The sequence below is a fragment of the Cetorhinus maximus genome, chromosome 21 (genome assembly GCF_964194155.1).
Source record: "Cetorhinus maximus chromosome 21, sCetMax3.hap1.1, whole genome shotgun sequence".
Lineage (NCBI taxonomy): Eukaryota > Metazoa > Chordata > Chondrichthyes > Lamniformes > Cetorhinidae > Cetorhinus > Cetorhinus maximus.
The window spans coordinates 27,425,225-27,440,062 of record NC_135899.1 but is presented as its reverse complement, the minus strand read 5'-3'; the positions used below and the strand labels follow the sequence as shown (position 1 = coordinate 27,440,062).

The 14,838-nt window shown below is 47.1% G+C and overlaps 1 protein-coding gene across 1 annotated transcript in view; it reads right to left on the bottom strand.

Moving 5' to 3' along the window:
- Positions 1–761: 761 nt before the first annotated feature.
- The window catches only part of LOC144695547 (netrin-G1-like), a 28,005-nt gene continuing 13,928 nt past the window's right edge, over positions 762–14,838 (bottom strand). Inside the window, exons 2-5 of the mRNA XM_078566418.1 lie at positions 9,998–10,641; positions 6,964–7,136; positions 4,764–4,790; positions 762–991 (exon numbers count right to left, since the gene is read on the bottom strand). Coding sequence (XP_078422544.1) covers positions 762–991; positions 4,764–4,790; positions 6,964–7,136; positions 9,998–10,641 — 1,074 coding nt within the window. The remainder of the gene's footprint in view (positions 992–4,763; positions 4,791–6,963; positions 7,137–9,997; positions 10,642–14,838) is intronic.

The window sequence follows — 14,838 nt, the reverse complement described above, 5'->3', positions numbered from 1 at the left end:
GGAGGGAGAGGGGAGTGTAGGTGAGAGGGAGAAGGAGAGAGAGACAGAGGGGAAGATGGTGGGAGTGAGGGAGAGGAACGAAGTGAAGGAGACAAGGGGGGATGGAGGGAGAGAGAGAGGAGGAAGGAGGCTGAGGGAGAGATGGAGGGGATGATGGAGGGAAAAAGGGGACAGGATGGAGGAGAGAGAAAGTAAGAGCTGCATCAGATGAAGTGCAGTCTATCAATGGGACATTAAACTGAAGCTCCGTCTGCTCTCTCAGGTGGATGTTAGATCCCACAGTCACTATTTGAAGAAGAGCAGGGGAGTTCTTCCCAGTTATAATATTTATTCCTCAATCCACGTCACTAAAACAGATGATCTGGTCAGTATCACATGGCTGCTTGGTGAAAAGGTCATTCATTGTCTGTGAAGTGCTTTGGGACGTTCTGAGGTGATGAAAGGCTGTGTGGAAATCCGAGTCCTTTCCTTGTTTCTTTGTCCCGAAGCTGGAGATGGGAAGAGTGACTGGCGCTTGGAGAATGAATATGAGCAGTTGCCTGGGTCCCACGGGGAGTCAGAGAGTCTAGTCCCCACTCACTGTCCATTCCTTGCAGCCTCTCAGACGCAGTCAGCCTGAGTGGGCTCAGACCCCGGTTCCAGTTTACCATTCCCAGGAGTGCGGCGGGGGGTGGGGTGGGGGAGGAGGGGAGCATGTTTTAACAGTGACTCAGTTAACGCTGGATTTTCCTGCCGCTCTCCGCACCTTCGGAGGAAGCGGCTCAAAGTGGTGGGCGGGCGTTAGCAGCGGTGAGCAGCACGGTCAGTGACAACAACACCCGGTGTAAGGTGGGGTCCCGGGGGGATTGGGAGACACATCCTCCCACTTCCTTCGCGCACTGGACTTTCTCACACAGGAGCCCGGTGTAGGGAGCGGGACAGAGGCACCTCCCATTATCCTCACACACTCCTCCATTCTCACAGCGGGTCAGCAAATTATCACACATGCCCACTGCAAGAGGAGAGAGAAAAGAAAGGTCAGACCATTAAAAATCTCCCCACGTTACAGATTGTTTCCACTGTCACCACTCCCCATTACCACACTTTTATGACCAGATTTTATTAGAAAAATATCCAGACAGCGAGAATATAATAAAGATTAATCATTGCAGATTCCAAAGGAAACACAAAAAGTTTGGAAAGAAATGAATAAACAATTAGGAAAACACAGAAAAACTACGGAAATAAATAGTCATTGAAAGTAAAATTAAGTCATGAAGTATTCGACCAATGGAAAATCAGGATAGAAATAGGGTTACTAAGGGATCCATATACAATAAACTCACAGGAGATGGCAGAAATATTAAATGACTTTGTCTCGGTATTTACCAGAAGACTAACCTGGGGGAACATGACATTAGAAAAAGAAATCAAAAAAGATGTAAAGATGCAAAGGATGGAGATAATCGATAAACTAATCAAACTTAGGGAGGATAATACCCCTGGACCAGATGGATTGTACCTGTGGATATTAAAAGGAGCTAGGGAAGAAATAACAGAAGCACTAGTACATAGATATAAATATTTATCAGAAAAGGGAATATTGCGAGAGGACAGATGGACAGTAAATGTGATTCCTCTCTTTAAAAAGGAAGATGGAACAAATCCAGGGTACGATAGCCCAATTAGATTAACATTCCTAATAGGAAACATAATGGAATCCTTATTCAAAAATGTAATAGTAAAAACATCTAGTAACTGAACATATAACAAAAAATATTGACACAAATTCAAAAAGGGAAGGTCATGCTTGACCAACCTTACTGCAATCTTTAAAGGAGTTACAGAAATTGTACATCAGGGTGCTGCAGTGCCATAATTATCTGAATATAATAGTCTGTTTATCATGATCAAACGTCAAACTTGCCTTATCACCATATATAATCCACATCTAGACTTTTGCAATAATTTGGTCAAATTCACCCATTGTTGGCAAAAGTAATGAGTAAACCTGACTAAGCTAATGGGTCTGTTCCCACGCTTGTTTGCTGAGCAGCCAGTTCCCTAGCCAAAACATGTGATGCTCAGGTTGGCCGAATGAGCTGCCAGTGTTTTGTCAATCGATCAAACGCAGCACGTAACATTAGACACGTTTCTCAGGTTAACTTGGGGCAGTAAGATACATATACGAGGCATTCGTAGACCACCTGGCCAAATAAACCTGGAATTAAGTTTATAATGACAGGAGGTTAATGAAAACAAGAGACGATTCTCATTTATGTCTTAGAAACAGGAATAATTTAAAATACCATCGAAACACAACATTAAATGTATGTTATTATTCACAATGCATCAGGAAACGATTCTTGACCAGCTCAAAAAAGATTAGTTTTGAGTTGTTCCCTGTATAATACACACTCTAACTTGGAGACAATTTTTTAGGGAGAAAATACACATTATATATGGAAAATGTTGGTAGAAATAATGAATTTGGATCTTCAAAAGGCCTTTGATAAAGTGTCATGGCTAAGGACAGAGTATGGAGATTCAGGGGACAGGCAGCAGTATGAACAGCAAGCTGCTGTAAGGGGACTTTGGGAAAACTGGCCAAAAACGCAGGTCTTAAGGAGCCAAAGAACAAGATGGGGAATGGGTCTAAATTGATGATTAAATGTTCTCTCTTTTTGATTGAAGCCAGTCACATTGTCTGAAAACTCCTACCTAGCTTTGGGTTCGTGACCGCGGGGTACTTGGCCGTGTGTGAATCAGCTTTGGGTCAGCCGCACGTGTCGGGAGAAATCAGCAATTATTAATCTCGGCTGGAGAGCAACACACTGTCCGAACACAATATCTGTACTGTGTGCACACGCACGCACACAAACTTCGAGTGGAGATTGTCCACCACTGCAAAAGGGTGCGAGAGACAAGCGAGCAGACATTTCCAATCTCCATCTCACCATCAAAACTCACATGAGAGGAGATATTACGACAGTTGACCAAGAGCCCAGTCAAACAGGGAGGTTGGAAGCAGCATCTTAAAAGAGGAGAGAGAGAGGGAGAGACGGAGAGATTTAGGGAGGGAATTCCAAGCCTTACTCAGGCCCAGGTAACCGAAAGTCCAGTTTCCACACATGTTTCTGATCAGGCATCACACTCCTGGTTAATGTAGGTAGTTATGGTCACTTGCAGTCAGCGTTATGAGTTATGACTCTTGGTCAGTATGGGAGTTATGGCCTATCTTAGGCATGTCCAAACGCAGCAAGGCCAGGACAATATCCAGGCTTGGGCTGACAAGTGGCAAGTAACATTCGCACCACACAAGTGTCAGGCAATGACCATCTCCAACAAGAGAGAATCTAACCATTGCCCCTTGACATTCAATGGCATAAGTATCGCTGAATCCCCCACTATCAACATCCTGGGGGTTACCATTAACCAAAAACTGAACTGGATGAGCCATATAAATACTGTGGCTACAAGAGCAGGTCAGAGGCTAGGAATCCTGCGGTGAGTAACTCACTTCCTGACTCCCCAAAGTCTGTCCACAATCTACTAGGCACAAGTCAGGAGTGTATTGGAATACTCCCCACTTGCCTGGATGAGTGCAGCTCCCACAACACTCAAGAAGCTTGACATCATCCAGAACAAAGCAGCCCACTTGGTTGGCATCACATCCACAAACATTCGCTCCCTCCATCATCGACGCACAGTAGCATCAGTGTGTACCATCTATAAGATGCACTACAGAAACACACCAGGCTCCTTTAACAGCACCTTCCAAACCCACAATTGCTACCATCTAGAATGACAAAGGCAGCAGATAGATGGGAACACCACCACCTGGAAGTTCCCCTCCAAGCCACTCACCATCCTGATTTAACACAGGAAACATAGGAACAAGAGAACCCAATCGAACCTGGTCTGCCATTCAATACTATCATGGCTGATCCAACACGTCAATGCCTTTTACCCACACTATCCCCATAACCCTTTATGTAATTGTTAATCATAAATCTATCAATGTCTACCTGAAACATCCTGACTTGGAAATATATCGCCATTCCTTCACTGTTGCTGGGTCAAAACCCTGGAAGTCACTTCCTAAAAGCACCGTGGTACCTATACCACATGGACTGCAGTGGCTCAGTCACCATCACCCTCTCAAGGGCAATTAGGGATGGGCAATAGATGCTGGCCCAGCCAGCGAAGCCCACATACCTTGAATGAATGAAACTCCCTGTTCACACCTACACCTGTTCCACACTCATTCCATGTTCACTCCTAAACCTGCTCCACACTCACACCCTGTTCACTCCTACACCTGTTCCACACTCACTCCCTGTTCACTCCTACACCTGCTCCACACTCACACCCTGTTCATTCCTAAACCTGTTCCACACTCACTCCCACACCTGTTGTACACTCACACCCTGTTCACTCCTACCCCTGTTCCACACTCACTCCATGTTTACTCCTACACCTGTTCCACATTCACTCCCTGTTCACTCCTACACCTGTTCCCCACTCACTCCCAAACCTGTTGTACACTCACTCTTCGTTCACTCCTAGACCTGTTCTACACTCACGCCATGATCACTCCTACACCTCTTCTACTTTCACTCCCAGTCCACACCCACACCTGTCCACACTCACTCACTGTTCACTCCTACATGTGTTCCTTGGTCAATGAGGGCTGTGGGAGGTTTGAATGGAGTGTTTTGTTCCAATACAGATATGGCTCTGTGTCAGTAGGTCAGAGTTTAAACAGCATAGGTCCTACTTACATCCATTGGTGATGGTGTCAGGGACGCCTGGAGAATGAAACAGAAACACACAGTTAGAGAGACGTCTGATTAACAACCTTTACTGATAAACACACTAACACATCTCATCCGATGCAGTGATCGTGAGGTCGACCTCACTCAAACTCACGATCAAAGATTTCTTTGTGGATTCACATGCTGCATCCCCTGAACATTCACAGCAGCCCTCGCTGAGATAAGGCTGAGTTTCTAAAGTGCTCACATAAGGTGAGCGCAGGGTTAGTGAGTAAGTGCATTCACACTACATGTGATTAATGTGTAAGCAGACAGGGTTAATATGTAAGGGTGTCAGTAATCACATAGAGCTCTCCCCAGTGCCCATTTGTGTTACTACCTGTTTTCCGATCTCGGGACATTCCACGTACAGCACTGACCACAGATATCCCTCCCAACCTTCACTTCTTAATCTGTTCCAGAGACTGTTGTTCTCCTTTCACCCTCCTGCAGCTGTTTGTTCATTCAGCTGTTAACATGCCATTCACATATCAGTCTCCACCTCGCCGCTGCCTCTGTATCCGTGTGTGTGTCTGTCCACACTGAGGTTTCAGCACATTTAACCCATACGACTATTATATACAAAAACAGAATTACCTGGAAAAACTCAGCAGGTCTGGCAGCATCGGCGGAGAAGAAAAGAGTTGACGTTTCGAGTCCTCATGACCCTTCAACAGAACTGAGTAAAATTAGGAGAGGGGTGAAATATAAGCTGGTTTAAGGTGGGGGGGTGGGGGGTTGGGGAGGAGAAGTTGGGGGGGGTTGTGGTGCAAGCAGTGATAGGAGCAGATAATCAAAAGATGTCACAGACGAAGGAACAAAGAAGTGTTAAAGGTGGTGATATTATCTAAGAGAATGTGCTAATTAAGAATGGATGGCAGGACACTCAAGGTACAGCTCTAGTGGGGGTGGGGTGGAAAGACTGACAGGGCATTACAGGTATAGATTTAAAAATAATGGAAATAGGTGGGAAAAGAAAAATCTATATAAATTATTGGAAAAAACAAAAGGGAGGGGGAAGAAATGGAAAGGGGGTGGTGATGGAGGAGGGAGTTCAAGATCTAAAGTAGTTGAATTCAATATTCAGTCCGGAAGGCTGTAAAGTGGCTAGTCGGAAGATGAGGTGCTGTTCCTCCGGTTTGCGTTGGGCTTCACTGGAACAATGCAGCAAGCCAAGGACAGACATGTGGGCAAGAGAGCAGGGTGGAGTGTTAAAATGGCAAGCAACAGGGAGGTTTGGGTCTTTCTTGCGGACAGACCACAGGTGTTCTGCAAAGCGGTCGCCCAGTTTACGTTTGGTCTCTCCAATGTAGAGGAGACTGCATTGGGAGCAACGAATGCAGTAGACTAAGTTAGGGGAAATGCAAGTGAAATGCTGCTTCACTTGAAAGGAGTGTTTGGGCCCTTGGACGGTGAGGAGAGAGGAAGTGAAGGGGCAGGTGTTGCATCTTCTGCATGGGCATGGGGAGGTGCCATAGGTGGGGGTTGAGGAGTAGGGGGTGATGGAGGAGTGGACCAAGGTGTCCCAGAGGGAACGATCCCTACGAAATGCCGCCAGGGGGGGTGAAGGCTATTATATCCTCAGCCTCTACCCAATGTCAGCAACTCCACCTTGCTCACTGACTTTGACAGACCGGGTCAAAAATCGGGAAGGGCTTTGATTGGGTAAATAAGAAGCTGTTTCCAGAGGCAGGAGGGTCAGTGACCAGAGGGCACAGACTGAAGATAATTGGCAAAGGAGCCAGAGAGGGAAAGGAGGAGATTCTGTCTCTTTTGCACAGCCAGTTGTGTTGAGCTGGAATGCACTGTCTGAAAGGGCGGTGGAAACAGATTCACTCCCGATTTTCAAACGGGAATTGAAGAAATTCTTGAAAAAGAGAGATTTGCAGGGCTATGGAGAAACGAGCAGTGGAGTGGGCCTATTTTGTTTGCTCTTTCAAAGAGACAGCACAGGGACAACGGGCTGAACGGCAGCCTGTATCTGTGCTGGCTGATTCTCTGTACAAACACCCCGCTGAGTCTCTGTCTCCACCTTAACACAGTCACAAATATCACTCGGGTTGTATTTCAGAGTGGATGCGCTGCCGGGAGTTACGACGAGAACGAAATTACGAAGTGAATCTTCCGCCGACACTGCGCCGGGCCCGGAGAAATGCTCGTTACTCACAGACATTGGCCGTCCCTTTGGGGATTGGGAGGTACGAGCCCGCTCTCCACCGCCGACCTTGGAAACCTCTCTTACACCCCCCGCAGTCCGGCCCTGTCGTGTTGTGCTCACACTCACAGCTCAGCTTCCCCTTCTTCAGGACACAGTTGTTGGCGTGAAGATTGCACTTGCACCTGGGAAACAGACAAACAGCAAAGCTGGTATGAAATAACCTGACCAGCTCTGTTAGAAACCGGACTCTCCGCTCTGGGAGTCCACTCCCCCTTTACCAGCTTCACTCTGCAAATCAGCAGTATCTTTTACCCCCACTTATTGCATTTCCAAGCAGGCAGGCAGCACAGTTTCTGGTTGTGTTTTTGCCGATCGACGGTCAGATTCTGAGCAGCAACAAGTACAAGTGAGGGGAGGGTTTACAATCAGCTCAGACCCAGACCCCTCAAAGAAAGAACTTGTATTTGTATAGCACCTGTCACATCCCCAGGACCTCCCAGAATAACACTTCATTGGCTGTAAAGCTCTTTGGGGGGGGGGGGGGGGGGGGCGTCCTGAGTTTGTGAAAGGTGCTGGGGAGATGCAGGCTGTTCCCTTCTTAACAACAACAAAACTCACCACACTTTGCATTCCTATAGCGCCTTTAATGTGGTTAAAACACCCCAAAGCGTTTAACAGGAGCGTTATTAAATGAAATGTGACCATTGGTGACGGTGCCTTCAGCTGCCTGGGCCCTAAACTCTGGAATTCCCTCCCTAAACCTCTCCAACTCTCTCCCAATCTCTCCTCCTTTCAGACTTAAACCTCCCTCTTGATCCAAGCTTTTGGTCACCTGTCCTCCTATCTCTATATGTGACTCTGTGTCACATTTTGCCTGATTTACCCTCCTGTGAAGCACCTTTGGATTTTTTCCTACATTAAAGGCGCTATATAAATGCAAGTTGTTGTTTAGCAAATGCAATTGGAAAAGCCCAAATTGTTGGGCCGCTCTCTCTGCGGTGAAGTGTGAGAGCGCTGCTCTCGGTGACTCTGTGTTAACAGCATCGAGCCGCTTTAACTCACGGTCAAAGAGAAGCTTCAAAATCTGCAGATTGTACGGTGCACATTTTGCACATTCCCAGTTCTGGGAACTGTTTACTAAACTTGGCAAAACCCAGACAGCTCCTTGGAGACAGTTCAACAGCAATGTAAACATATTCCTGCTCCTGTTCTCTAATTAGTGTCTGCAGATTCTCCTGGGCTATAAGCACCAGTGAGTCTCCCAGAGGCCTGAGTGTAGAATAATGAGGGAATGGTTCCGAGTCCCAGAGATTGTGCGACGAGCGAAGGGGAACTCACTGATCCAGACTGAACAGAGATCGAACACGAAGGAAGCGTTCAGTCAGAATAATTCAGAAAATCATGGGGTGGTTTTGTTACATTAAATAAGGAAAAACTGTTTCCCAGTGACAGGAGGGTCAGTAACAGGAGGACACAAATTGAAGGAAATTGGTAAAAGAATCAGAGGTGGAGATGAAGAGATTTATTTTTATATACAGTGTGTTGTGATCTGGAGCTCACTGCCTGTAAGGGCAGTGGAAGCAGATTCAATAATAATTGGGAAAGGATAGAGGGCACTGGGGAAACAGTAAGGGAGTGGGACTAATTGGATAGCTCTTTCAAAGAGCCAGCACAGAGACGATGGGCTGAACGGCCTCTTTCTGTTCTGCCTGATTCTCTGAATCCTGATGAGACTGGAGGTGGGCAGTGTCGACAGGGACAGATTCTGCTCGCTCCGTGTGGCTGGTTTGGCTGAATACGGAGCAGGAAATCGCTCCCTCAGGGTCAGCCAGACAGCAGGGCTCTGAAAGCTCATTCACAAGCCCATCACCAGGGGCAGGGGGAGCTGTCAGAGAGCTGGTCCATGCACACTGTCACACAGCCTTCAGGGAAGGATTCACAGCCGACACAGGGGCAGCCGATGGTGCTGAGGGTGTGGGATCCTGGTCTATTTCAGTAAAACCCTCACCAGTTACCGAGCACTCAGATTAGAGTCTGAGCAGAAACAGTGAGGAGCTCTCACCCTCTGAGATTCTCCCTTAGAATGAGTGACTCCAGATGTTAAACATGAGAGAGTGACTCCAGATGTTAGACCTGAGAGAGTGACTCCAGGTGTTAGACCTGAGAGAGTGACTCCAGGTGTTAGACCTGAAAGAGTGACTCCAGGTGTTAGGCCTGAGAGAGTGACTCCAGGTGTTAGACCTGAGAGAGTGACTCCAGGTGTTAGGCCTGAGAGAGTGACTCCAGGTGTTAGGCCTGAGAGATTGACTCCAGGTGTTAGGCCTGAGAGAGTGATTCCAGGTGTTGGACCTAGAGAATGGCTCCAGGTGTTAACCCTGATAGAGTGACTCCAGGTGTTAGGCTTGAGAATAACTCCAGATGTTAGACTTGAGAGAGCGACTCCAGATGTTAGACCTGAGAGAGTGTCTCCAAGTGTTAATCTTGATGGTCTGACTCCAGAGATTAGACGTGAGAGGTGACTCCAGATGTTAGCACAGAGTGACTCCAGATGTTAACCCTGATAGACAGACTCCTGGTGTCAGCACAGATAGTAACTTCTGATAGAGTGACTGCAGATGTTAACCTTGATAGAGTGACTCCAGATGTTAGCTCTGGTAGAGTAACTCCAGATGTTAGCTCTGGTAGAGTAACTCCAGATGGGGTAACTCCAGATGTTAACCCTGACAGACTAACTCCAGATGTCAGCACAGGTTGTGACTCCAGATGTTAACCCTGATAGACTGCCTCCAGAATTTAGCTCTGGTAGAGTAACTCCAGGTGTTTGCACAGATAGAGTGATTCCAGATGTTCCCCGATTGTGCTGTCCCAAGATATTCCCCAGATGTTATTCCTCACCTAGTGGCCCCCAGATGTTGACCATGTTGGTGCCCCCCCCAGATGTTCCCCCTGATGGTGCTGCCCAGATGTTGAGCCTGACCCCATGCTCCCTGGGCGTGAGGTGTGGCCTCAGTGACTCTGCCCAGAAGGGTTGGGGAGCTCTCACCGGCCGCGGATGTCCAGGTTGGAGATGGCGTAGAAGTACTTGGAGAGGTTGAGTGGGTCAACACTGGTGGGCCCGGTGGCCGGCCGGAGCAGCCTGAGCCGCAGGTCGGTCAGGGTGAAGAAGTCCCTCAGTTCCTTGGTGGTGTCCAGCTGGCCATACAGCGAGGCCATGTCACCGAGACGGGGCCCCCCGAACAGGGATAAACGCTCCTGGATCTCAAAGCGGACCATCTTGTCCACCTTCCACACGTATCCCCTGGAGTACTCCTCCGTGCAGATGATGTCTAGCACAGAGGCCGGCCTCAGATCTCCGGCCTTTCTCGCTTCCATCCCAAAGGAGTTGAGGCAGTCGGCTGCGTAGAACTGGTAGGGCTGCCACGTCCGGCCATGGTCCAGAGATTTCTCCAGGACCATCTGTTCCGGCCGGCCTGACTCGAAGGTGATGACAATGTCCTCGGTCAGCTCGATGCTTTTTCCCCATGTCAGAGTGATGTTGACCAGGAGGGGCTCGGGGAAACTCTTCCAGGAGACGCTTTGCCAAAAGGTGTTGGGAATTCGCCCCTCATCATCCAGCATCAGTTCAGGTGGGTGTGCGAGCTCAGGTGTGCGAGCATCACACTCGTTGTTGCACATGTACGGATTCTCCTGGAAATAGAGACAGGATTAAGGTGGGTTAGATACAGAGTAAAGCTCCCTCTACACTGTCCCCATCAAACACTCCCATTGCAGGTACAGCACGGGGTTAGATACAGAGTAAAACTCCCTCTACACTGTCCCCATCAAACACACTCAGGGCAGGTACAGCACAGGTTAGATACAGAGTAAAGCTCCCTCTACACTGTCCCCATCAAACACTCCCAGGGCAGGTACAGCACGGGTTAGCTACAGAGTAAAGCTCCCTCTACACTGTCCCCATCAAACACTCCCAGGGCAGGTACAGCACGGGGTTAGATACAGAGTAAAGCTCCCTCTACACTGTCCCCATCAAACACTCTCAGGGCAGGTACAGCACGGGTTAGATACAGAGTAAAGCTCCCTCTACACTGTCCCCATCAAACACTCCCAGGGCAGGTACAGCACGGGTTAGCTACAGAGTAAAGCTCCCTCTACACTGTCCCCATCAAACACTCCCAGGACAGGTACAGCATGGGGTTAGATACAGAATAAAGCTGCCTCTACATTTTCCCCATCAAACACTCCCAGGACAGGTACAGCATGGGTTAGATACAGAATAAAGATCCTTCTACACTGTCTCATCAAACACTCCCAGGGCAGGTACAACACAGGGTTAGATACAGAGTAAAGCTCCCTGTACATTGTCACATCAAACACTCCCAGGACAGGTGCAGCACGGGGTTAGATACAGAGTAAAGCTCCCTGTACATTGTCACATCAAACACTCCCAGGTACAGCACGGAGTTAGATACAAAGTAAATCTCCCTCTACAATGTCCCCATCAAACACTCCCAGGACAGGTACAGCACGGGGTTAGATACAACGTAAAGCTCCCTCTACACTGTCCCCATCAAACACTCCCAGGGCTGGTACAGCACAGGGTTAGATACAGAGTAAAGCTCCCTGTACATTGTAACATCAAACCAGGGCAGGTACAACACAGGTTAGTTTTACAGAGTTGATCTTCAGACAGCTTTCCTTAGTGGAAACATTTATGTTTAATTACAAGACAGCAGCAGAAATTACATGTGCGCATCAAACTCCATAACTAAAGAAGAACTCTCCCCAGGAGGTTCCCCACACTGCTAATTCATTGATTTACACAGATTATGTGACCTTACAACACAGAATTATTCTTAAGGCTACAGTCCAACATTTCCCAAAACCATAACTACCACATTCCTCCCTTTTAACTTATCTGTACATTTAGTATTTGCAAGGATATTTATCTCATGACATTACAATATTTACACAGGTCATGAAATTACAAGTTCAGTATATCAGGTGGTTTCCTGATCTGTGTGGGATGCCACAGCACAACGACTTCAGATTCTTTTGCAAGAAACACATTCTCTGGAATCACATTAACATCAGGCACCTCATTAGTCACAGGCAGTTCAGTATCTTCCACTCCGACAGAGACATCGGGCATGTTTGTCCTTGGTTGAACAACTTCAACAGGAGCCACTGGTTCAGCAATGGTTACAGGTGGAACATTTTGTTGGAGTATCTCTCTTTTCCTTAAATGATCCACATGCTTATGGGTGACCCAGACCTCCACTTCTACATGGTACGAGAATGGTCCGGTCACATAACTCACTTTACCATGTAACCACTTCGGTCCTCCACCAAAATTCTTTACATATCCTGCTTCTGGAACCAAAAAGTGACTCATGATTATACAAATCATGAATCACTTTTTGGTTCCCTTGATTTTTCTCCACCTCCCCCTCCAAATTGGGAAGTACCAGGCTTAGTTTTGTCCAAAGGCGGCGCCTCATCAGTAAAACTGCTGGTGTTGCTCCTGTCGAAATATGGGGGAGTGGGGGGGTTGTTCTGTAGTGAAATAGGAAACAAGCAAGTTTGGTCTCCAATGAATCACCTGTTAACTTTTTCATTCCTGCCTTAATAGATTGTACTGCCCTTTCTGCCAGTCTGTTAGAGCCGGATGGTAGGTGCAGTCTTCACATGGTTGATATCGTTGAGACTGATAAATCATTGGAACTCAGCGTTCGTAAATGCAGTGCCATTATCTGAGATGATTACCTCTGGCAATCCATGGATGGAGAGGTTCTGGCGTAGATTTGCTATAGTAGTGCCTGACGTTGGTGACTTTACTTCATAAATGTCTAACCACTAGGAATGAGCATCTATAATCAATAGAAACATGGTTCCAAGGAAAGGACCGACATAGTCAATGTGCAATCGCACCCAGGGTCTACCAGGCCACTCCCATGGGTGTAATAAGAGCAACTTATGCAACTATTGACATTTCCCAAGTGTTTTACCACATTTTCAATATCGCTGTCCATCTCTGGCCACCAAAGATAGCTCTGCGCTTTCATCTTAAATCGGGAAATCCCTGGATGGGCACTGTTTGGCTCAACGAAAAGTGGTTCCTATCTTTGTGCAGGAAATATTACCTGTGCACCCATAATCAAATACCATCTTGACTGCTCATCCCGTGTCTTCGGTTGAAAAATGGCTTTAATTCATCAGAGACTAGTTCCTGGGACCAACCATGTAACACTTGGTCTCTCATTCGAGACAGGATGGGACCACGATTCATCCAGTTTCTTATCTGCCTGGCACAAACTGGTGAGGAATCTAGAAATTTCATCACTACAAGAACTCCTGTGGGATTGAGTCATGTTCATCATTTTCTTGCAAAGGAAGGTGACTTAGGGCATTGGCATTTATTATATGAATCCCTGGTCTATTCAAAGGTGTATTCATATGCTGCCAAAATTAGGGCCCATCTTTGTATTCTTGCAGAGGCTATGGGAGATATAGACTTTTTCCTCACTAAACAGACCCAAAAGTGGTTTATGGTCTGATGCTATCGTGAAATGTTTCCTGTGCACGTATTGGTGGAATGTTATTGCACCAAAAATAATCGACAGACCTTCCTTTTCGATCTTAGAATATCCTTTCTCAGCTGTGGTAAGTGTCTTGGATACATAGCCTATTGGCCTCTCTGTGCCTGTCGTCCATCTTGTGAGATAGTACCGCTCCCACTCCATAGAGGGACGCGTTGCAGGTTAGCACCAATTCCTTCATCTGGCCATAATGCACTAATAAATTTGAAGAGTGTAAGAGCTGTTTTACTTTCATGAAGGCTTCTTTTTGGGGTGACTCCCTAAATCAATGCTGGTATTTTCTTAGCCGTGAATGTAGAGGGGATAGAACTGTTGATAAGTTTGGAAGGAATCGCCTATAATCATTTATCATCCCTAAAAATGATTTCAGTTCAGAGGTGTTCTTGGGTGCATGTGCCTCTCTTACTGCTTTAACCTTCTCTTCAACCGGGCGTAACTCTTGGGCATCTAACCGGCTGCCCAAATAAATGACTTCATTTGCTTGAAAAGTGCATTTTTCCTTCTTCAGGCACACTGCTGCTTCTAAAAATCGTTTCAGAGCTTCCTCTAGATTAGCCAAGCGTTCCTTTTCTGTGAATCCAGTTATCAGTACATCATCCGGGTAGACCACAACCTGAGGTATTCCCTGTAGTAAGCTCTTCATTGTCCCCTGAAAAATGGCACAGGCTGGGGAAACACCGAAAGGCAGGCGCGTATATTGGTATAACCCTTTGAGGGTATTTATGGTAACGAATTCCCAGGAGGCATCATCCAGCTCCAGTTGCTGATATGCGTGGCTCATGTCAAGCTTTGTATATGTTGTCCCTCCTGCTGGTTGGCATATAAGTCTTCAATCTTGGGAACAGGGTACCTGTCCGTTAGTTCATAGTCCCTGCAGATCCAGACAGTCCTGTCTGGTTTAAGGACAGGGACTACGGGTACTGCCACTCAGAACTGAACCGTTTTTATGACACCCAGCCTCTCTAGCCAGTTCAGCTCAGCGCCAACCTTCTCTCTCAGGGCGTATGGCACCGGTCTCGCTTTCAAGAAACGAGGGGTTGCTTCTGGGTCCATGTAAATCTTGGCTTGTAGGGCTTAGATTTTTCCCAGTGCATCCTTGAAGATGGTGTCATTTTTTTTAGCAGCTCTGGTAGTCCACTTGCTCGCAACTGGAAGATTTCGGACCAGTTTAATTTAATCTCCTTCAACCAATCACACTCTAGAAGGCTTGGCCCTTCACCTTCTACCACCATCACTGGTAGTTGTGCCGACTGGTGTCTATAATGAACAGTTGGCCTGGTGACACTTG